Below are 22,826 nucleotides of genomic sequence, written 5' to 3' on the forward strand. Positions count from 1 at the left end.
CAAACGCGTTGAGGGGCGTCAAATTGGCCCTGAGTAACTGTGACCAAGTTTGAGCTCTCTAGGCCTTACGGTTTGGGCTGCACGGTCATTTGTAGGGCGGAATAATAATAATAATAATAATAATAATAATAATAATAATAATAATCCTAACGAAAACAATAGGTTTAGAGGCGCTTCGCGCTTGAACCCTAATTAATTTTGCTCTCTGAGGAACTCTAGCGGTCATGAAATTCCCATAATGCACCGCGTTGTTTGGTTTGATTTGACTCGACTCGCGCGCACTCTTGACTCAGAGGAATAGCGCGAGTTACTATGGCAACATCTTTTCATATTTTTATCTCAGACTTTTGACCAATGAAAACGGACGATTAATCGTTTTATTTAATTACTTTTAAAAGTTTGGCATAAAGCTGCACGGCTTCGTTTTATACGCGTCTCGATTCAATTACGGTTCTTAATCGTGATAAATCGGTGTTAGCTTGTTAGCTAACGGTGTGCAGGACGACACGGTGATGAAAGCACCCGTGTAACGTTATGATACACGGTGAGTAGAAGCTCGTTAACCCGCCCAGGAGTTTAGGTTATTTTGTACAACTTTATAATCATGCACTCGTTAGTGAAACGGTGCGATTTCAGACGTGTTTGAGTGAGAGAGATAATTACATACGGCGCTGCAGAGAGACCTCCCGTCCTCTAGGGGGCAGTACTGAGTGTCACAGTCAGGGCGCTCAGAACAAAACCAAACCGACTCTCAAATGGCGGCACGAAAACGAAGCATAGTGTGGTCGTTTTTCCAAGCCGAGGATGAGAAAAGAGTATTATGTCTCCTTTGTATGAAAACGGTTTTATATTTCGGTCATACGACCAATATGCTTCGCCATTTACGAGCGAAACATCCGAATGATTTCTCCGCTTTGGACAAGAGAAAATCCACGTCGGGAAAAAGCGCATCCAACCATAATAGCGGCTGTGTGGAAGGTTTGGACTGTAACGGTTCTAACACATGTGCTGTTTTTATAGCTCACTCGTCGGTTTTTAAACAAACCACAACATAAACCGCGTGTTGTTCGTGTTTACATAAAGACCGTCATGTACGCTAAAGCTATCGAGCTAAGTCTTGGCGCCAACGTGATCATAATCTGCTTTAAAAAGATCCGTGATCGTTCAAACGAATAAAAATCGTAAGAAAATCCACTTACAAAACCTTTTCCGAGTCAACGCAAAGTGAATGATTGGAGCTCCGAAGCGTTCAGGAGTTTATCGACATCCGCGCTAATTAGCTAGCAGGCTAACATCGGCTGAATGTTCTTTCTCTTCGTCCTGCCATTTTTCAGACGCCATTTTTTGCCCTTGCGTGTTCTTTCACTTACAGTCAGAAAAAGTATAACATTAAACGTGACGACAAATACAACATGAGCGTCAATAACACCTCGAAACACCCCATCGTAATCCGGTGCGAGTGTCACGCGCGACTCTGTTCACTTCCACTAAAATGAATCACTCATTTTGAACTTTGCTAACGGATCGAGCGAATCGGTTCTCTAAACCGACCGAATCGAAATGTATCGAATCGACTGTCTCAGGGATAAAGAGATTCTGAGCTGTTTTACAACAAAAACACACGACACGACATGACCCCTTTTCAGTCAGCATCAACTACTGTGTCTCTCGTCTAATTATTATTATTATTATTAATTACAATAATAATTTTCTCCTTTTTCTGACTTTTGGGTATGTTTTCGTCTCTCCGTCTTTACAGTGACCGTCATGATGGATGAGCAGCAAGTAGAAGTTCCGGCCGAGGTGGGAGACGCGGAGATGGACGGGGCAATCCGAGGAATCCTGTGTGCAGCTGCAGGAGAAGCGGCTACAGAAGGAGAGACATCTGGGTGCGAAGGCGAGGGCAGAGGGACTCAGGAGGGCAGCCCCGCCCCGACCCAAACCCCAACCTCACGCAAATGGAGCGCGGTGTGGGTTCACTACCGCAAAGTGGACCAGGAGAAAAAGGCTTTGTGTTTACTGTGCATGGAGAAGATCCAGCACCAGAGCAGCACCAGCAACCTCATTAGACACCTGCAGAACAAACATCCTACAGAGTATGCTCAGCTAGAGGAGCACTCACAGAAACGACCCCCCAAACGCAAAAATGAGGATCCTGATTACGTCCCTGCAACTTCGCCCAAAACCCGTGCTGCACCAGCCAACCGTATAGTCCCGTCTCAGCTTAGCAGCAGTCTCACGGGTACGGATCTCCTCAGCTTGTACTTCTCTTCATATTCATAAATTATAGTCATAAATTATACTCTTATTTGGGTAATAAAATTATCTTCAAACCATCATGTAATGTGATTAAACACGTTTTTCCTTGTACTTAAGAAATAATTTTTTTTATATTACTCATTTATTGTTCGACTCAGGCATTTGAGTATTTTTTTTTACAGATCCTTTTTTTTTTAAAAAAATTCTATTTATGTATTAAATGTATGACTTTTTTCTCGTTTTAGTTTCTTTTTTAGTTTTATATTTAATTTTTAATAATTTACATTATAATAATTTATCATTAATTATTATTATTACATTTACATTATTTATTTATTTTTACTTTAGGGTTTTTCCCCACATTTTTTTTCTTCTTCCTTTTTCCCCTGCCATTAACGTTTTTAGTTGATTCACTTTTTTTGCTGTCTGTATAGCAGTAGTCGACTGGAGCGATGGGCGGAGGATCCTGGAGCGCGAGCGGGAGTTGACGGAGGCATTGAGGCGTGTGCAGCAGGAAGAAGGGCGAAGTTTGCAGCAGCAGAGGGATTTAATGCAGCAGATCCGAGAGCTGGATGCAGAACGGCGAGTGCTTCAGAACCAGAAACGTGAGCAGGAGGACGAACATCACAGACTGAAGAGGGAAAAGGAGGAGCTGGAAACCATCAGGATGGAGCTCCAGAAAGAAAAGGAAGAACTCCATAAGGAGAGGGAGGAGCTGTTTAAGGCCAAGGAGGAGTTTCGTAAAGAGAGGGAGGAGCTGGAGAGGCAAAGACAGGAAATTCATAGAGAGGGACACATACAGGGCCAAGTGTCTGAGTTTTACAACTGTTGATTTGTCTTAATGCTTCACTGTTCTAGCAAGTTCTTTCCAGTTCTTTGTAATTTTTAAAATGTTTAGTGAACGTAGCTGACAGGTTTAATTACTTTGCCTTTCCCCCCACTGGATGTACTCTATGTTGTGACAGGATGATGTTGAGGGAGGACATTTTCCTGTAAAAAGATGCTTTTCACTGTAATTTTTAACATTGTACGTTCTGCAGAACTCAATACAGCATTCACTCACACTCCTGTCACAAGCCGTACTTTTCTAATCGCCTCAGTGTCCCACGTTACCATCTGAAACCTGACGGCAGCCTGTCCACCCTGCTGTACAAAGTATTGGCATCCCTTATCCATCGGTGGACCAGGACCCCTGAGCAGAAGATATGACACAGCAGTGTTACTGAATTTTTTTATTATTTTTTTTTTGTACTGAACCATTTGATTGTCAATGATCTGAGCTTCCTTTACCTTTCCATAACACCACCTTTCAGCAAGACCCCTATATTCATGTTGTAGTCAGCTAAACCTAAAATGATATATATAACTAGAAAGAGCTGAATTAAATCGTGACTGGTATTTCCTGAATATTGTTACACCTGAATATAGAGCCACCTAGGCTTTTTTTGTGTAATTGTCCCAAAGTTTTTTTTTGTTTTTTTTTTATATATCTTACTTTTGTTCATTTTATAAATGAAATATAAAGCAAGGTTTTTATAAGTTGACTGACGTACAGGATCACCTGACGTAGGACAAATGTTTCTTGTTCGTTATGTGCATTCATATTTTATGCGTAACATACAACTGTTAAAATACAATTGTATTTTTGGAAAGCAAAAGAAGTGAGTTATAATTATTATTATGAGAAAAAAAAAAATCAGCTTGCCCCTGGAACTATGAAACTATAAGTCGTTTTCCTACAAAGCTAAACTCCGTGCATGTTGAGTTTCGCCTCCATTCCTGATTAAATAAAAAAAATTTCAACAACATTCTTATTGCACAAATCATTAAATATCAACAAGCTCACGGGTAAATAAATGAATTAAATTAGGGCCACATGAGCCCAGATTATGAGGTTGCGGGTGAATGAATTAATAAATATATAGGTATTTAAAGTTACTCTCTTTAAGTTTCATTTATTTAATTTCTCACAATGAATATAATCTTACAAATGAATATAGTCCACAAGTTGGGTCCTAGACTCAGTCTTTTGTGTTAACGACCAAAGAAAGAATATTTTATTATTATTTATGAAAGACATTTTGCAGACTTTACTGTAACAGGTCATGAAATGATCAGTTTTCACAGCAAAGTCTGAGACGCAAACGTCTGGTACGAGAAGTGTTTGTTAGATTTGTGTATCTGTGTGTGACTGTGTATCTGTGTGTGTCTGTGTGTAGCTGTGTGTGTATCTGTGTATGTATATATGTGTGTGTATGTGTGTCTGTGTGTATCTGTGTATGTATATACGTGTGTGTATGTATGTGTGTGTGTATATGTGTGTCTGTGTGTAGCTGTGTGTGTGTGTGTGTGTGTATGTATGTGTGTGTGTATATGTGTGTCTGTGTGTAGCTGTGTGTGTGTGTGTGTGTGTATGTATGTGTGTGTGTATGTGTGTCTGTGTGTGTAGCTGTGTGTGTATCTGTGTATGTATATATGTGTGTGTATGTGTGTCTGTGTGTGTGTAGCTTGGTGTGTAGCTGTGTGTGTGTGTGTATCTGTGTGTATGTATATACGTGTGTGTATGTATGTGTGTGTGTATATGTGTGTCTGTGTAGCTGTGTGTGTGTATATGTGTGTGTGTATGTATGTGTGTATGTATGTGTGTGTGTGTGTGTACTGTATGTGTGTGTGTGTGTATGTATGTGTGTATGTGTGTGTGTATGTATGTGTGTATGTATGTGTGTGTGTGTGTGTGTGTGTGTGTGTGTGTATGTATGAGTGTATGTATGTGTGTGTGTGTGTGTGTGTACTGTATGTGTGTATGTATGTGTGTGTGTGTGTGTATGTGTGTACTCATGGAGTGTTTTAATCCCAAAAACATCTTTTTTTCCTGCAGTATTGTGACCCAAACAACACTGAGACAATCTTTTTCAGAATATTAACTGGAAATTGGTTTGGACTTAAAGTATTAAATAAACAATAAAAATTAGTCAAGTATATTTTAAAATTATACAGATATTAAAGTTTCATATCCATAAATGTAAGTGATCTGAAAAGAAACCAAACATTTTCCATTTTCAGCTGTAAATGAAATTTTATTTTAAATCATTTAAATGACACAAAATTAAATTTAATTCCTCTTTTGTAAAATAAATTAAATGTATTGCTCGATTCCCCTTCTTTGTATTATTTTTTCTTTCCTTTATGTTATGTTACTATTGTAATATGTGAATATTATGGCATTGCATTTTTTTATCTGTTATCATTTTGTTATTAAAACAATAAAAAAAACCACGTCGTTTTCGACTGCGCGCGCGCACACACCGTGTTTGTCCTCGTGCCGCACGCTGTAGTTGAGTCACGTGACACAGTGTAACGACAACGCGCTCAAAATGGCTGGACGTTAACTTCTGTGTTTAACTAAACTCGGGTTTAACAAAGGTGGTGTGTATAGAACCGGCTGTTACTCGTGCTGCTGTGTTTCCTGTTTATGACCTGAACCCAGACCAGAGACCGATCCTTCAGCTCCGTCATGACTTGTTATTACTGTCCACAATGCGGCTCGAAACTGCAGCCTGGCTTTAAGTTTTGTCCTTCGTGTGGAGAAAAACTGCCCTGTCTGTTAGAGCCTCCTGAACACACACACACTGATGGGGCAACACAACCGGATCCGGTGATCAAGCTCAGCTCACTGGTGCAGACTCAGAGCATCACTGGGACAGGTACAGAGACATACACACACATAGACATATATATATACACACACACACACACACACACATAGACATATATATACACACACACACACGTATACATACACACACACATATACATACACACACATAGACATATATATACACACACACATATATACATACACACACATAGACATAGACATATACACACACACACACACACACACACATATACATACACACACATAGACATATACACACACACACACACATATACATTCACACACATATATACACATGGATATATGATCTCTCTCTCTCTCTCTGTGTTTTTCTCTCTCTTTCTCTTTGTTTCTCTCTCTATCTCTCTCTGTCTCTCTCTGTTCCTCTCTCTCTCTCTCTCTCTATCTCTCTCTGTCTCTCTCTGTTCCTCTCTCTCTCTCTCTCTCTCTATCTCTCTCTCTCTCTCTCTGTGTTTTTCTCTCTCTTTCTCTTTGTTTCTCTCTCTCCCTCTCTCTCTCTTTCTCTCTCTCTCTCTGTCTCTCTCTCTTTCTCTCTCTCTCTCTGTCTCTCTCTCTGTCTCTCTCTCTCTCTCTCTCTCTCTCTCTCTCTCTCTCTCTCTCTCTCTCTCTCTCTCTCTCTCTCTCTCTCTCTCTCTCTCTCTCTCTCTCTCTGTTTCTCCCTCTCTCTGTTCCTCTCTCTCTCTCTCTCTCTCTCTCTCTCTCTCTCTCTCTCTCTCTCTCTCTCTCTCTCTCTCTCTCTCTCTCTCTCTCTCTTTGTTTCTCACTCTCTCTTTCTCTTTGTTTCTCTCTCTGTTTCTCTCTCTCTCTCTTTCTCTCTGTTTCTCTCTCTCTCTCTCTGTCTCTCTTTCTCTTTGTTTCTCTCTCTCTCCCTCTCTCTGTTCCTCTCTTTCTCTCTGTCTCTCTCACTCTCACTCTCTCTTTCTCTCACTCATACCAAACCGGTGAACAAAAAGCAGCAGGACCAGAAAACACAATGAAATCTGTTTGTTTTGTTTTACTCTGTACAGATGCTTCAGGAGATCCCTCCTCCTCCTCCTCCACTTCCTCCTTATCCTCCTCTTCCCAATCAGCACTGAAACGCTCTCCCATCAGAACCACACGCAGATCCGCCATGAGGAAATCCTGCAGTCTGTCCACGTCACCCAGACCTTCAGCAGCCAAGGGTGAAAGATCTGAACACGCAGATCGCAGTCATCTGATTAGCCAAATTTGGAAAGCTGCTCTAATAAATTCTTCTCGGTTTTCAGATCAGAACGCTGTTACATCTCCATGGAAACGGAAAGCGTCCCCGGAAAAGAAAAAGGAGGAAGAGCAAACGAATGTGTCGTGTCAGACTCCTCAGACTCCACCCTCAGGTGAGCTGTTACACAGCAGCTGAGAGAAACACAGAGAGGTTTTTCTTTCTCAGCTGTCATTCAAATAAAATCTTGTAAAAATAATAATAATAAAAAAAACACGGTTTAATTCCCAGCTGTGTAAATAACCCTGGTGTCTTGGTTCAAAGGTAAAGTTAAGCGCATGAAGCGAGCGAGTGCTGTGGCGCCTGTGCAGGAAGGACTGGAGTTATGTGACCAGTCAGGAAAGAAATGGAGACTCGGGAAGCTGTTGAGTCAGACGGACCTGGAGCTGACGTATGAGGGTACAAAACCATCCTCACTAACAATTCCGATTCATTCAGAATGCTGAGCAGGTATTAAAGGGGCGGTGTGTAAAAGTTTAGAACAGATAACATGACCAATTCAATGAGATTCCTGAAGCATATCATAGAAATATCACACAAAACATTTTCTGGGTTGTAAAGGATGATGTGTATTAGGTTTGAGAACAGGACTAGGTGAAGAGTGGCGTGTAAAACTGTACGACGTTGTACACAGTAGATGTTTGGTGTGTGGGTGTGTGCATTAAATCTGTTGGTTGTGTGTTCAGTGCAACAGGTTGGTGTACGGAGCACATCTAATGACTTAAAACACATAATGAGGCTGGTAAGAACAAACACACATTTTATATACACACACCTTTTATCAAGCTAACCAAGTGTGTATGTTTATGTATGTAGTGTGTTTACATCCTGTGTGTGTGTGTGTGTGTGTGTGTGTGTGTGTGTGTTCTGTTCAGGGTGCAAAAGATGGACAGCTGTTTAATGAACAGAATTTCCTCCAAAGAGCTGCTAAACCTGCTGCAGGTCAGTGTGTAAGGACAAACACACACACGCTTGCATGGTATATACAATATAATACAGGGGTCACCAACGCGGTGCCCGCGGGCACCTGGTCGCCCGCAAGGAGCACTTAAGGCGCCCGCGAGGCACGTTCTAAAATAGCACTGGTCAAAATATAGCTACGCCTAAAAAAATTTTCTTGCTGTAGTTTTTGAATAAAAAAACGCTTGCATTAACGTAGATTTTAAAATGACGATATTTAATTTCATTTTATTTAATTACAAAAATGTTTTATGTATATAACAAACTCTGGCCTTTTCTGAAGTCAAATGTCAATATTGCGCGCACGTCACGTCCGACTCCTGACACAAGGAAGCGGTGCAGCAACGATGAGGAGTTAGTTGTGATTTACCCCCAAAAAATGGCAGAAAAGCGACAGAAAACATACCATTTTCACAGTGTTTGGGAGGAAGAGTTCTTTTTACGTCAGTCAAAGAAAAGTGTGTGTGTCTCATTTGCGGGACGACTGTTGCGACGGCAAAGCGGCACGATGTGGCGAGACACTTCAGTCTGCGTCACAAAAGTTTCAATGCTAACTACCCACCCGGCGGCGCATTAAGGACAGAAAAAGACGTTAAAAATCCTTTCATGCAAGTGGACATGACATGCACTGCTGAGCAACTAAGTGCTCTGTTCAAATTGGATGCTGGACAGGTAGAGATAGAAATCCTGACGTTGCAAAATGACCTTCACCTCAAAGCCCATCAGTCTGCATCAAACTTTTGGTGCCTTGTGGACACAGAAAAGTACAGTGGTGTAAAGCACAGCAGCTATGAAATTTGCATGCCTTTTTGGTTCAACCTATCTCTGTGAATCAGCCTTTTCTAACATGAACTTTATCAAGAACAAACACAGAACATGCCTTACTGATGCACATTTACAAGACTCACTCAGACTTGCACTGTCAAATTATTCACCAGATTACAGTACAATCTGTGTGGTGTGCAGAATGCAGTGCCAGGCTTCCCATTAACAGACATTTACAGATAAAGAAGAGATAACATGTGTTCATTGAAAACACCATAACATTAAACTAAAAATGGTGCACAGAAATGTGAACATTTTTTGAAAAAGACTAAATTACTTGTGAATATTCCTTCCATCATTGTTGTATAAATCATGGTTAATAATTGTGGAGAATAATTAATATTGACATGTGAGCAGTCTCTGCCCCATATTATTATTATTATTATTATTATTATTATTATTATTATTATTATTATTATTATTAAAAAGTGATCTGTGCGATTTTGCTCTTGAGGAAGTTTGTATCAAACCGGTAGCCCTTCCTACTACTCAGTTCCCTTGAAGTAGCCCTCAGTCTTAAAAAGGTTGGTGACCCCTGATATAATATATATATATATGATAAAAATCTGAGTGTCTGAAATGTTTGTCTAAAGCAGAAAACTTGGTTTGGTTTGCTTTATACAGACATTGATTGTAAAAGATGTAAAATATAGAAAACAAGATTAGATTAGATTCAACTTTGTCATTACACATGTACAAGTACAAGGCAATGAAATGCAGTAGGTAATAATAGGTTCTTACTGAAATGTGTGTGTGTGTGTGTGTTTTCAGTGGAGAAGTGGATGAAGATCCATAGTTTGAACTTTCTCGGAATCCCATCAAGTGTTGGTTTTGGTCTACATGAAACTTACAGGTGTGTGTGAGCTACAGTCGCAGAAATGTTTTTGTGCATGCGCGGGTGCGTGTGTGCGTGGGTGGTTGTGAGCGTGTGTGTGTGCATGTATGTGTGTGTGTTAAAGTTTGTGTGTTTGTCACATTGCAGGTTTTTGATATTTCCTGATATGGGCTGCACGCTGCAGTCAGTTCTGGACAAACAGACGAGTCTCAATGAGAGAGAAGTCCTGAAGCTGGCACTACGATTAGTACGCTGCTCTTCTTTACTTACCTATTGGTTTGGTTTTTCCTCACTCTGGTTTCTTTCCCTTTGGTTAATTTCCTTTATTTTTTTCTCTTTGAATGTCATTTCCCTTTCTTCACCATCACGACTGTGACTGCTTACTTTATATAAAGGAATATGTACAATAAAAAAATTATTAAATGTAAGGGGGTGTGTGTGTGTGTGTGTTCACTTTAGCTGGATGCTCTGGAGTTCATCCATGAAAATGAGTATGTTCATGCAGACATCGATGCAGGAAACGTCTCCATCAGGACACAGGGCGATTCCCAGGTGATTATTAATATAGACTCTATAGGACTAAAGAGCTGCTGTTAGAGAGAGTTCATCAACACCCTCTGACCAATCAGAACTCAGCAGCTCTGTGGGATGAAACACTGGGGCTGTTGGAAAAAATATATGACTGCTTCCATGCTGTTTACATTTGCCTAATATCTAACAAATTCAAGTTTGATTTCTGACAATTAAAAAAAAAATTGAAGTTAAAATTTTTGTGTGCGGTTTTAGGTTTTTCTTTCAGGGTTTGGTCACGCGTTCCGGTTCTGTCCTGGAGGGAAACATGTGGAATATCGGGAAGGCAGCCGGATGCCACACCAAGGAAACCTGAACTTCATCAGCGTAGATTCACACAAAGGGGCTGGTAATGAACACACACACACACACACACACACACACACATGTACAAAAAAACATATACACATCTCTACCTGACTATACTACACCTCTGGGCCTCAGTTTTTTGTGTGTGTGTCCGTCCGTGTGTGTGTCCGTCCATCCGTCGGTGTGTCCGTCCGTCGGTGTGTGTGTGTTTGTCGGTGTGTGTGTGTGTGTTTGTCGGTGTGTGTGTGTGTTTGTCGGTGTGTGTGTGTGTGTTTGTCGGTGTGTGTGTGTGTGTGTTTGTCGGTGTGTGTGTTTGTCGGGGTGTGTCGGTGTGTGTTTGTCGGGGTGTGTGTGTTTGTCGGGGTGTGTGTGTTTGTCGGGGTGTGTGTGTGTGTGTGTGTTTGTCGGCGTGTGTGTGTGTGTGAGTCGTTCGGTGTGTGTGTGTGTTTGTCGGTGTGTGTGTGTTTGTCGGTGTGTGTGTGTGTTTGTCGGTGTGTGTGTGTGTGTGTGTGTGTTTGTCGGTGTGTGTGTCGGTCGGTGTGTGTGTGTGTTTGTCGGTGTGTGTGTGTGTGTTTGTCGGTGTGTGTGTGTGTGTTTGTCGGTGTGTGTGTGTGTGTTTGTCGGTGTGTGTGTGTTTGTCGGTGTGTGTGTGTTTGTCGGTGTGTGTGTGTGTTTGTTTGTTGGGGTGTGTGTGTGTGTTTGTCCGGGCGTATGTGTTTGTCGGGGTGCGTGTGTGTTTGTCGGGGTGTGTGTGTGTGTGTGTGTGTGTGTGTGTGTCTGTGTTTGTGACCCACAGGTCCATCTCGGCGCAGTGATCTGCAGTCTCTGGGTTTCTGTCTACTCTTCTGGTTGACCGGCACGCTGCCCTGGAGTCCCATCACTCAGTCAGGCTCAGCTGTTTCTGCTCAGAAGGAAAGGTAAAACACACATACACACACACACACACACACACACACACGCACACACAATTGTTTTTGTGCCCTTTGAACCAAAAAACAGATACCTACTGTAGTAGTGTGCTGGCATTTACGTTACAATATTAAATTGTTAATGATTGCAGTCCAAACGTTCCAAATATATGCAGTTACACAGCAGCGAGTGCCCAAGTTTATACTTTAAACTTAATAAATTAACAGCACTAAGGTTTTTTATTTATTTATTTATTTATTTATTTGGCACAGAGGTGCAGAGTGACTTTTATAAAATGATTGTGTAGTCAATTTGTCCTTTAATTCTCACTACACTTTAGTGTTGTTTTTCTTTTAAATTGTAGTTATTTAATGTAAACGTGATCAACCCTGTATCCATGGGGTACAAACTTTTGCATGTGTTATTACATAATAATGAAGTAATAATGAAGATTGTGTGTGTGTGTGTGTGTGTGTGTGTGCATGCATGCATGTGTGTACTCATAGGTACATGACTGATATTCCTGGATTAATGAGACACTGTTTTAAAATGAAGAAAGTTTCAGGTGAGGATTTTTTTTTATATATATTATTATGGATTGATGTTTATAATGGTGTGATATATTTTGTGTGTGTGTGTGTGTGTAGGTGCGTTACAGAGCTACATGTCCCAGGTGATGAGCCTGCATTACACAGAGAAGCCGAATTACTCAGAGCTGAAACTGGGGCTTACAGAGGCATTAAAACAGCTTGCTGGATCTCTGAAGGAGCCACTTGCGTTCAGCTAAAATGATTTCAACACAATGATAATTTATGATTATCTGTAATAATAAATACAGGTGATTTTTATTTTCCCAGGTAAAGAAAACAGAGTGAAACAGCCTTGAATTTTATAATAAATCATTTTTTTTTTAGAGGAAACAGGATTATTTTCACAATGTTTTAATGGGGTGGTGGTGTGTTTTAAACCACAGGACTTTCACTGATTTTTGTTAGGACCATTGACGTTTCACTTGGTGCTAAAACAAGAATCACTGGTGTTAATAGTTTTTAATAGTTGTTATTAACCATTGGTGAGTGTGTGCATTTGACAATAAACCATTTTATTAAGTTCTGCTGTACTTGTTTTATTTCCTCAGTTATTTATTTATCTATCCATCTATTGAGGTTTCTAACACGTGGTCTGTTTTTTTTTTCTCTTTACCTTAGTTATCTTTGTTTTGTTAGAGATCTCTGTCTAAATCCATTTATTTTAGTGTGAGCATTAAAACACACTTATTTACATTATTTCCTGTTTTATCAGTTCTACCGATCATGCAGGTCAGTTTACAGGTGTATAATTACTGATTATTCACTGACTTTGTTTAAATATGACATTTATTTTGAATTGTTTGTTTACATTTTACTTCATATATAGTATGTGTGTATGTATGTGTGTATATATATATACATATATGGTTAGTGTGTATATATACTGTGTGTGTGTGTGTGTGTGTGTGTGTATGTGTATATATATGTGTGGGTGTGTGTGTATGTATGTATGTATCTATGTATGTATATATATATATACATACATAGATACATAGATACATACATACACTCATCGTCCACTTTATTAGGTACACCTGTCCAACTGCTCATTAACGCAAATTTCTAATCAGCCAATCACATGGTAGCAACTCAATGCATTTAGGCATGTAGACTTGGTCAAGACGATCTGCTGCAGTTCAAACCGAGCGTCAGAAAAGGGAAGAAAGGTGATTTAAGTGACTTTGAACGTGGCATGGTTGTTGGTGCCAGACGGGCTGGTCTGAGTATTTCAGAAACTGCTGATCTACTGGGATTTTCACGCACAACCATCTCTAGGGTTTACAGAGAATGGTCCGAAAAAGAGAAAATATCCAGTGAGGGCAGTTCTGTGGGCGCAAATGCCTTGTTGATGCCAGAGGTCAGAGGAGAATGGCCAGACTGGTTCGAGCTGATAGAAAGGCAACAGTAACTCAAATAACCACTCGTTACAACCGAGGTATGTAGAAGAGACTCTCTGAACTGAGATGCCTACCTGAGTATTGTTGCTGACCATGTCCATCCCTTTATGACCACAGTGTACCCATCTTCTGATGGCTACTTCCAGCAGGATAACGCACCATGTCATAAAGCGCGAATCATCTCAGATATATATGTGTGTGTGTGTGTATATATATATATATATATACATATATATATATATATATATAAATATATATATATATATACATATATATATATATATATATATATATGTATATATATATATATATACACACACACACACACACACACACACACACACAGGTGCTGGTCATATAATTAGAATATCATCAAAAAGTTGATTTATTTCACTAATTCCATTCAAAAAGTGAAACTTGTGTATTATATCCATTCATTACACACAGACCGATATATTTCAAATGTTTATTTCTTTAAATTTTGATGATTATAACTGACAACTAACAAAAATCCCAAATTCAGTATCTCAGAAAATTAGAATATTACTTAAGACCAATACAAAGAAAAGGATTTTAAGAAATCTGGGCCAACTGAAAAGTATGAGCATGTACAGCACTCAGTACTTAATTGGGGCTCCTTTTGCCTGAATTACTGCAGCAATCCGGCATGGTATGGAGTCGATCAGTCTGTGGCACTGCTCAGGTGTTATGAGAGTCCAGGTTGCTCTGATAGTGGCCTTCAGCTCTTCTGCATTGTTGGGTCTGGCATATCACATGTTCCTCTTCACAATACCCCATAGATTTTCTATGGGGTTAAGGTCAGGCGAGTTTGCTGGCCAATTAAGAACAGGGGATCCCATGGTCCTTAAACCAGGTACTGGTAGCTTTGGCACTGTGTGCAGGTGCCAAGTCCTGTTGGAAAATGAAATCTGCATCTCCATAAAGTTGGTCAGCAGCAGGAAGCATGAAGTGCTCTAAAACGTCTTGGTATACGGCTGCGTTGACCTTGGACCTCAGAAAACACAGTGGACCAACACCAGCAGATGACATGGCACCCCAACCATCACTGACTGTGGAAACTTTACACTGGACCTCAAGCAACGTATATGTGTGCCTCGCCTCTCTTCCTCCAGACTCTGGGACCCTGATTTCCAAAGGAAATGCAAAATTAACTTTCATCAGAGAACATAACTTTGGACCACTCAGCAGCAGCCCAGTCCTTTTTGTCTTTAGTATATGTCTATATAATATAGTATGTGTGTATACAGTATGTGTGCATATAGTGTATGTGTGTGTATATAGTGTATGTGTGTATATATAGTATGTGTGCATATAGTGTGTGTGTATATAGTGTATGTGTGTATATAGTGTATGTGTGTATATATAGTATGTGTGCATATAGTGTGTGTGTGTATATAGTGTATGTGTGTATATATAGTATGTGTGCATATAGTGTATGTGTGTATATATAGTATGTGTGCATATAGTGTGTGTGTGTATATAGTGTATGTGTGTGTATATATAGTGTGTGTGTGTATATAGTGTATGTGTGTATATATAGTGTGTGTGCATATAGTGTGTGTGTATATAGTGTATGTGTGTATATAGTGTATGTGTGTATATATAGTATGTGTGCATATAGTGTGTGTGTGTATATAGTGTATGTGTGTATATATAGTATGTGTGTATATAGTGTGTGTATATATAGTATGTGTGCATATAGTGTGTGTGTATATAGTGTATGTGTGTATATATAGTATGTGTGCATATAGTGTGTGTGTATATAGTGTATGTGTGTATATATAGTATGTGTGCATATAGTGTGTGTGTATATAGTGTATGTGTGTATATATAGTATGTGTGCATATAGTGTGTGTGTGTATAGTGTATGTGTGTATATATAGTATGTGTGCATATAGTGTGTGTGTGTGTATATAGTGTATGTGTGTATATATAGTATGTGTGTGTATCAGGGGCGTAGATTACGCGGACATGATCATGTCCCCCGCACTTTTTATAAAAAGTAAATTCGTCCCCCTCACTTTTTTTAGTGGAGAGTTGTGTTCACCACATGTTGAGGTTTTAATGGAGCAATGTATATAAATGCACAGTGATTTAAAATTCAAAGAACAAGAAAGTTTAAGGTAGTCTATACATGACGTTCACGGCAATCAGTCGCTCACTTGTCACGTCATCATCACGCGCCCCCAGTACTGTAGCTCGAGTCGCACCCGCGGTCCAGCGTTCGGTTACGATGAGCTCAAAGCGGCAAAAAACGCTTCAGTCCTTTTTTTTTATAAAAATGTCAAGCAGTGTAAGTTGGCACATGGTATCAGAATTGTGTTGCACAATGTTTAGTAACTCTGCCTGTTGCTCTTGTTGAATAATGAGCAAGTTTTAATTTAAAGGATTATAAGGAAAAATAGCTGCTTTGACAAACGTTATATAAACTCTTTTATAACGTCTTTTGTGTTAACAAGTGTGTTATCAAAACCCTTCAAATATGAATAAAGATGATGTTGAACTGAGATTTTACAGCATGTTTAACTGCCAATTCTACATAATATCAAGTATGTGTCACTGTATGTACACGACAGAGACGAGGACGACGGATAGTGACATTAAAGATGTCATTTTAATAATAAGGAGCAGGTAAATCACACATACATACATACATACAACGTAGTAAAGACGATAACCGACAATGAGTGAAGACAGCGGTGATGAGTATAAATAGAGTCCGGGTGAACAGACATGGTGGATGACGGGGTGCAAAGGATGATGGGTAATGTAAAAAATGTAAATAAGGTACAAAGATGTACTTTTAAGGGTACTGTACCAGTGGCAAGCTGTTCTATTTCTTTCTTTCTTTCTGTTTTATAATCATATAAATCATATAAAGCATGATTAAAAAAAATCATGATTAAAAATAAAACCTGTCATTTACACAAGGGTTAACTGAAAAAAAAAAAAACAGATAACACTAGACGTTTCGTCCCCCCCACTTTTTAAATGATGGCTACGCCCCTGGTGTGTATATAGTATATATATGTATGTGTATATAGTATGTGTGTGTATATAGTATGTGTGTATAATATGTGTGTGTATAGTATGTGTGTGTATATATAGTATGTATATTTTAGCTTCACTTACCACAATATGTTGCACTGTATAAAGTATTGGCATGCACTTGGCACTTGGACAGAGTTGTTGTTGTTGTTATTATTATTATTATTATTACTACACCAGCACTTGATGTGTTATATTATTGTTAGAGAGTTTTAAACACTGCACATCGGTCTTTTTATTTATTCATTTATTTATTTTCCCCGAAAATGTTCCTCAAGAGGGCAGCAGAGACACGCGCATGAATTCCATCCACACCGGAAATTAACGTTCTTTGTTCGTGTTTCTACACGGAGCGAAAACAAGAGTGCAGCGTTCAAGCGAGCCGCCAAATTCAGTCGCTTGTTTTTGAGCGAAATCTAATATTGAGTGTGAACCTTGAGAACGGGATTAAAGTAAAACGTTTTTTTAACATGTGATCGTGTTGTCAGTACACGTTTATAAAGGGATTTTAAACCAGTTTAGGCTGTAATGCGGCGCTGCAGGACTGAGAGTGAACCGACTCCGTGGATCGAGCAGATGATTCTGAACTACAGCAAAGAGCAGCAGCGCTGTTCGAGCGTCAGAGCTCATGTAGTCGGGGTGAGACACTGATGTATGACGTTTTAACGTGTTATAATGAGCCGCCGCCTTCTTACTTTGAGCTTAAACACCTTACAGAATCCATACCTGGGTTATTGTCCTCCTAAGCCACGCCCACCAGACGTGACGTAGACAGAGGTGGGCGTTCCCTTGTGTCACCACCCACCAGCGTGACGTAGACAGAAGTGGGCGTTCCCTTGTATCTCACAAATAAAAAGCAATACTGACTTTATATGTTTATGGGTTACACTGATTGTGTGTGGGCGTGGTCAAGAGCAATATTGGGGCGGGGCTAAAACACTAGTGTTTTTAGTAAAATAATTACAGAATGTGAGACGTTTCAGAACATTTCAAGATAGGGATGTACAGTATGTGTAAATGTGAAAGGAGTAAAACTGTGGTTACATTTTTAATGATCTGGATTCACGGGACACTGAGACGGAGGTGTCGGTGGTGTGGTGAACTGATAAATAATGGAGAGTATGTGTGTATTGTGTGGTGTGTGTGTGTGTGTGTAGGTGAGCGACTTGACCGAGTCTCAGCGCACGGATGCGAGTGATGCTTGCATGCTGTTCCTGTCTGATGGGACCGTGTTCATCCCTGCGGTGCTCAGTGCCTCAGCCTGGGAGCACATGCAGGAGTGAGTACAACACACAACTTATTAACTAGGTGTTATGACACCAGCGACTAAACACCTGAGTCCTTGCCTAATTTTACACCATCATCATCATCAACATCAGCAGCAGCTTATTGTGTTAAATCAGCCCGAACCCGTCAATCCGAAATAGAGTTAATAAATAAAGAAAAAAACAACCAGAATGTAACACAAACTCTACACACTTAAACACAACTTTATCTTCTACTCAGTTCACTCCAGGAGAATTTTTTTAGCACGAAACTCTCATTACAAAATTAGACGTAGAGCGAGAGAATTGATTATAGAGCAGTTAGTTATACTGCACCAAATATTTAAGGTTTAGAATTTAATAATATTTAGTCCACTTTATAGAACATGTGTGTATTTATGGTAGTAAAATGTTCCTAATTATAGGGATTATTTTGTATTAAACATTAATAGACTTGTTCTGAAAATGCAGCTTGTTCATGTTCATGCAAGTTACTGGTGGACTGTTTGTTTATTTATTTATTTATTTATCAATCAAAATATTAATGGGTGCACAGTGCAATAATTAATAACATTAAAATCAAATCTAATGTTTATTTATAATTTATCATGTATCAGCTTTTTTTTTACTACATTTTTAGGATGTTGCATCAATAATACACTTTTTATTGTCTATTTTTTGTTTAAATTAATAATTAATTGATTGATTGATTAATTGATTGATTTAATTAATTAGGTTAAGCAATTAATTTATTTAATCATTTTCAGGTTATTGGTGGTTTGTATCAATAATAGTGATATTAAAGGTCATGTTAATATTTTAAATATTATTTTTTAAAGTAAATACCATTTTTATAAACATTTCCTTTCCAAATCTGATATCATTAATGAATCTGTTTGTGTCAGTAATAAACATTTGGAGGGTGTGCGTGTGTGTGCGCGTGCATGTGCGTGTGTGTGCGTGTGTTTCAGGTTAGAGGAGAGAGACACGTTTTCAGGGCTGGATAACACGACGGTGTCGGTGCGAAAATTCCAGCTGAACTTCCACACGGACCCAGAACTGGTACAGCAGACAAACACAATTATCATGGCCTTCAAACATATTCTATCATTATACAGCTGTGTGCAAAAGTTTACACACCCTCAGGATACAGGAATGAATGGCAATAAGACATTTAGAGTTTGCAAGCGTGTGTTGAGGTATTGATAGTTAAATAATAGAAATAACGTTTAATAGTTTGCACTCCGTTTATATAATATGAATATTTTGAATATCAAGCCCTTGATGGATTTTATAACTCTCATGTTCTCATGTTCACTGAGCAGCTCTTACATCAAAAACCAGCGGAGATTATAAAACCCTCAGCACTCAGTGGACTGTGTCTTATGTCAATGTTCAATATCAGGTTCTTTTCTTTTTTCCCGTTTTTAGACGAACTGTCAGTTTTATCTCACTGTTAATCAGATCGTCACTGTGGGTCGAGTCAGTAGACATCACCGCCCCCCGAGCTGGCAAGACATTTCCATAATACATAATAATTATTTAAAAAATATTTTATAATCAATAAAGCCAAAATATTTCTCACCGTCTCTTTTACTTTCAGCACAATGCTGCCATCAGTCAGGCAACAAATCCTGAAGACGTGGCGGTACGTGTGTGTAAGAGAGAGAGTGTGTGTGTGTTGTGGTTGTCATTTTTCTCTGTTTTAATGTTATGTATCTTAATTTTCACTTCAGCTCCCTCATGAAGGAGAGTTCAATCACTTCTGTGTGCTCACAGTCAGGTTAGTGTCTCACTCACACACACACACACACACACACAATTACTATACACACTTTCACACACACTTTACTTCTAAACTTTATTTTGATGCGTATTTAAAAATAATACATTTAAAATGTTCTTTGTTGTTGATTTTTTTTTCTCACAGGACTCCCACTTTCCTGTTTGATGGGGGCGTGGCACAATGACATCATCATGGACCTCCTGAATGATGCAATCAAGAAAATAGCCACACCCTCTGCAGGTCACCTGGGGATGGCCACACCCACACACTGGCACCGAGAGAGGCTTCGCTGCAGGGTAAGCTGGTATCCATAGCAACCAGGTGGCGCCAGCTGTCAGAATTGCATCCAAACAAATGTGTGTGTGTGGGGCTGTTTTTTCCAGGGTGAGGAGAGTTTCAGCACTCCTGTGTCTCATCTCCTCATCCCAGAGGAGCAGAGGGAGATGTTGACAGCTGATCCCGGTACTGTACTGTCTCTTGTCTAATTAATTGCTCCTTATCATTACGGACCTTCGGGAATTCCACCAGACGAGTGCCCGAGCTTCTCCATGCATGTGTTTTTGTTTCCCCTTTAAATGCTCTCGTGCTCAGGTGTGTCGAGTTTGAGCGAAACTCCAAGTGGTCTGGTGCCTCCCCAAGTAGCTGAACCAATGACGCAGCCAATCACGATGCAAGATGGGGGCAGAGATTTGTCTACCCCGGCTTCCGATAGGCTGGAAGACGGGCATCAGCTCACCCAGAATAACACCAAAGCAGGTAGGAGAGGTGAGCAGTGATGTGGAAATGCTGAGGAGAGTAAATGCTACTCCAGGGAGCTTATTGTGATGTTATTGTGTTCCCCCTTTACCTTTTCCCCATCCATAACACACACACACTTTACTTCTCTTTTCCAGGTCTCTCAGAGGTGTGGTGTGGAGGAGGAGGAGGAGAGAGCGGAGACCGAGAGAGCCCCTGGGATTTATTTGATCCTGCTGATGACCTGATCGGAACTTCACCATATTCTTTAGAGTGTAAATAATTTTTTACTAAATCAGTACAAACACACACAATGTTCCAGATTTCAGTTGAAAATTCTACAGAATATAAGTTCATATGTGAGTTAAATAAATCGTTACTCTAGTGGGCTAATAATAATCCAAACAATATGAAATGACTGCAATAATATTTATTTGAATGAATTTAACTCTACACTAATTAGATGTCTTCTTTTAAGAAATACTTCAGATATTAAAATAAATAAGGTAAATCTTTGTATTTGTTTTTAGACTGGAGCTCGTTTTTTTTTTGTTATATATATTTTAAATAAAAATACATCAGTAATATACATTTTAACCATTTGATTATACATTATTATTATTATTATTAGTAGTAGTAGTAGTAGTAGTAGTAGAAAAAATAAATATTTTATCAGAATTATTATTATTATTAATAATACAATAGGTGATTACTGAAATACAATTAATTGTCATGTTGTAAAATTAATATTACATTTTCAGTAGAAAGTTTTAACATAATTATTTTACTAATTTATTACTTTTAAAAAGTAGTATTAATATTTAAACATTGTTTTAATTTGTTAGTTAATAATAAGTATTGTAATTATGTTTAATTAATAATAATAGTAATATAAATTTTGTTTATTATTATTTAAAAGTAGTATTTATATTTTTATTATATTATTAGGATACATTTACTATTTTATTGTATCATTTGTCAATTATTTCATTTGATAAAGTAAACAAACTTGTCATTCCTGATTCTGGAGTTTGTAATTCAAACCTTAATGAAGCTCATAGTGTTGATAGCTCATTATTGCACGTTTTATAATTAATACCATCATTATCTTATTTTGTTTGTTGGTTCGTTTTGTTAAGTGTTTAAACAATATAAACACATGTTGTTCTTGTTAATTGTAGGTCATCTGGAGCCACTCTTACAGCTGGACAGTTGCTCTCAGCTTGTTAACGAGTCCAGGATCATTGGTCCACCTCTTCAGAGACCACACCCATCTCCACATAGCCCCGCCCACCAGAGTGATCCGACAACCACAGACCTGCATCAGGAGCCAACAATCACACACACTGCAGCCGTGTGTGTAGAAGAAAAATCCCTAACAGAAGCTCCCCAAAAAATACCAGGCCACATGTCGCACACCCCTCCCAATAAAAAGAGCCGAGTAAGTCCACACACACACACACACACACACACAGAGATATGCTTGTGTTGTAAATAAATGTCCCTTTTCCTCTCGTGTCCAAACTCAGGTCCATTCAGATGGAAGCAGTTTCTCATACACATATGATCCTTGTCCAAACGTCACATTGGCTCTCAGCCAGTGCAAGTAAGTCCATCTGAAAAAGAGAATAATAATAATAATAATAATAATAATTTTATAATAAGTCGTTAAAGTTAAAGCAAACAAAGTAGAATACACTCTCACATTATATTATGTTTACTGTTTTATTAAAAGTATTGTATGTGTCTAATTCAATCTGATTACATGGTGGCACACTAAAGAAAAAAAAGAAACAAAAGCCCTCAAAAAATAACGTTTAAAACATCTGAAACAAGAATTTCAGCATTTATTTATGATTAAGCAAGATCATAAAAATGAATTATAATGAAATATATTTATTGTAATTTCTGTCTGCTGTGTAAAATGTGTTTGTGAAAGGAATAGTGTAGAGTTCATGAGGGGGATGTGTGTGTGCGTGTGTGTTTGTGTGTATATGTGTGTGTGCACGTGTGTGTGTGTGTGTGTGTGTGTGTGTGTGTGTATAGAGTCCCAGAGCGCCTGGTGCAGTGGGCGGTGGCTTACCTGGGGACTCCTCGCCACACACTTATTGTCAGCAGCGGAGTGGAGCTGAGAAAGGTTGCAATGTTGAAATGATTTTTGTTGGGTTCTGTATATTCTGTATAAACAGTGGTGTTGTACTTAACATTGTAAAATTCTTTTTTAAATATTTTGTGTTTTATTAAAATATAAGTTCTCAAACAAATCTTGAAAATAATAAAATGCTTGTTGCGCAGAGAAATAAAGGGGTTTGCATGAACAATAAGTGTCACTTTATTAGGAACACCTGTACATTGCTGTCACTCATGCAGCCAATCA

At 38.9% G+C, this 22,826-nt stretch overlaps 4 protein-coding genes across 9 annotated transcripts in view; 3 read left to right on the forward strand and 1 right to left on the reverse strand.

Annotated features, from left to right (window-relative positions):
• The window catches only part of tmppe (transmembrane protein with metallophosphoesterase domain), a 298,028-nt gene that overhangs the window by 146,068 nt on the left and 129,134 nt on the right, over nt 1–22,826 (reverse strand). The gene's annotated exons all lie outside the window — the stretch shown is intronic.
• On the forward strand, nt 268–4,067 carry LOC132844002 (trichohyalin). Of its 4 annotated transcripts, none has more exons than XM_060867329.1 (3): nt 268–544; nt 1,760–2,242; nt 2,694–4,067. In XM_060867329.1, exons 1-3 carry the CDS (start codon nt 535–537, stop codon nt 3,089–3,091), a joined length of 891 nt encoding a protein of 296 aa, XP_060723312.1. In that variant the 5' UTR covers nt 268–534; the 3' UTR covers nt 3,092–4,067. The 4 variants fall into 4 exon arrangements, with proteins under 4 accessions (XP_060723312.1, XP_060723175.1, XP_060723240.1 ...); XM_060867192.1 differs by lacking the exon at nt 268–544 and adding an exon at nt 623–978; XM_060867257.1 differs by lacking the exon at nt 268–544 and adding an exon at nt 624–978 and having other exon boundaries at nt 2,697–4,067.
• vrk3 (VRK serine/threonine kinase 3) lies at nt 5,604–12,727 on the forward strand. Of its 2 annotated transcripts, XM_060864812.1 has the most exons (13): nt 5,604–5,963; nt 6,967–7,122; nt 7,207–7,314; nt 7,464–7,598; nt 7,886–7,941; nt 8,075–8,141; nt 9,756–9,837; nt 9,967–10,066; nt 10,279–10,371; nt 10,606–10,738; nt 11,495–11,615; nt 12,114–12,172; nt 12,255–12,727. In XM_060864812.1, exons 1-13 carry the CDS (start codon nt 5,774–5,776, stop codon nt 12,392–12,394), a joined length of 1,440 nt encoding a protein of 479 aa, XP_060720795.1. In that variant the 5' UTR covers nt 5,604–5,773; the 3' UTR covers nt 12,395–12,727. The 2 variants fall into 2 exon arrangements, 1 of the variants encoding a protein (XP_060720795.1); XR_009647999.1 differs by lacking the exon at nt 12,255–12,727 and having other exon boundaries at nt 10,834–11,615; nt 12,114–12,142.
• On the forward strand, nt 16,997–22,753 carry acd (ACD shelterin complex subunit and telomerase recruitment factor). Of its 2 annotated transcripts, none has more exons than XM_060865562.1 (13): nt 16,997–17,302; nt 17,821–17,942; nt 18,900–18,990; nt 19,360–19,439; nt 19,532–19,576; nt 19,665–19,711; nt 19,859–20,010; nt 20,098–20,176; nt 20,306–20,479; nt 20,608–20,724; nt 21,631–21,890; nt 21,979–22,055; nt 22,496–22,753. In XM_060865562.1, the coding sequence occupies exons 1-13, from the start codon at nt 17,192–17,194 to the stop codon at nt 22,602–22,604; spliced, it is 1,464 nt and encodes a 487-aa protein (XP_060721545.1). In that variant the 5' UTR covers nt 16,997–17,191; the 3' UTR covers nt 22,605–22,753. The 2 variants fall into 2 exon arrangements, with proteins under 2 accessions (XP_060721545.1, XP_060721554.1); XM_060865571.1 differs by having other exon boundaries at nt 16,998–17,302; nt 20,306–20,470.

The sequence above is a fragment of the Tachysurus vachellii genome, chromosome 1, assembly GCF_030014155.1.
Source record: "Tachysurus vachellii isolate PV-2020 chromosome 1, HZAU_Pvac_v1, whole genome shotgun sequence".
Lineage (NCBI taxonomy): Eukaryota > Metazoa > Chordata > Actinopteri > Siluriformes > Bagridae > Tachysurus > Tachysurus vachellii.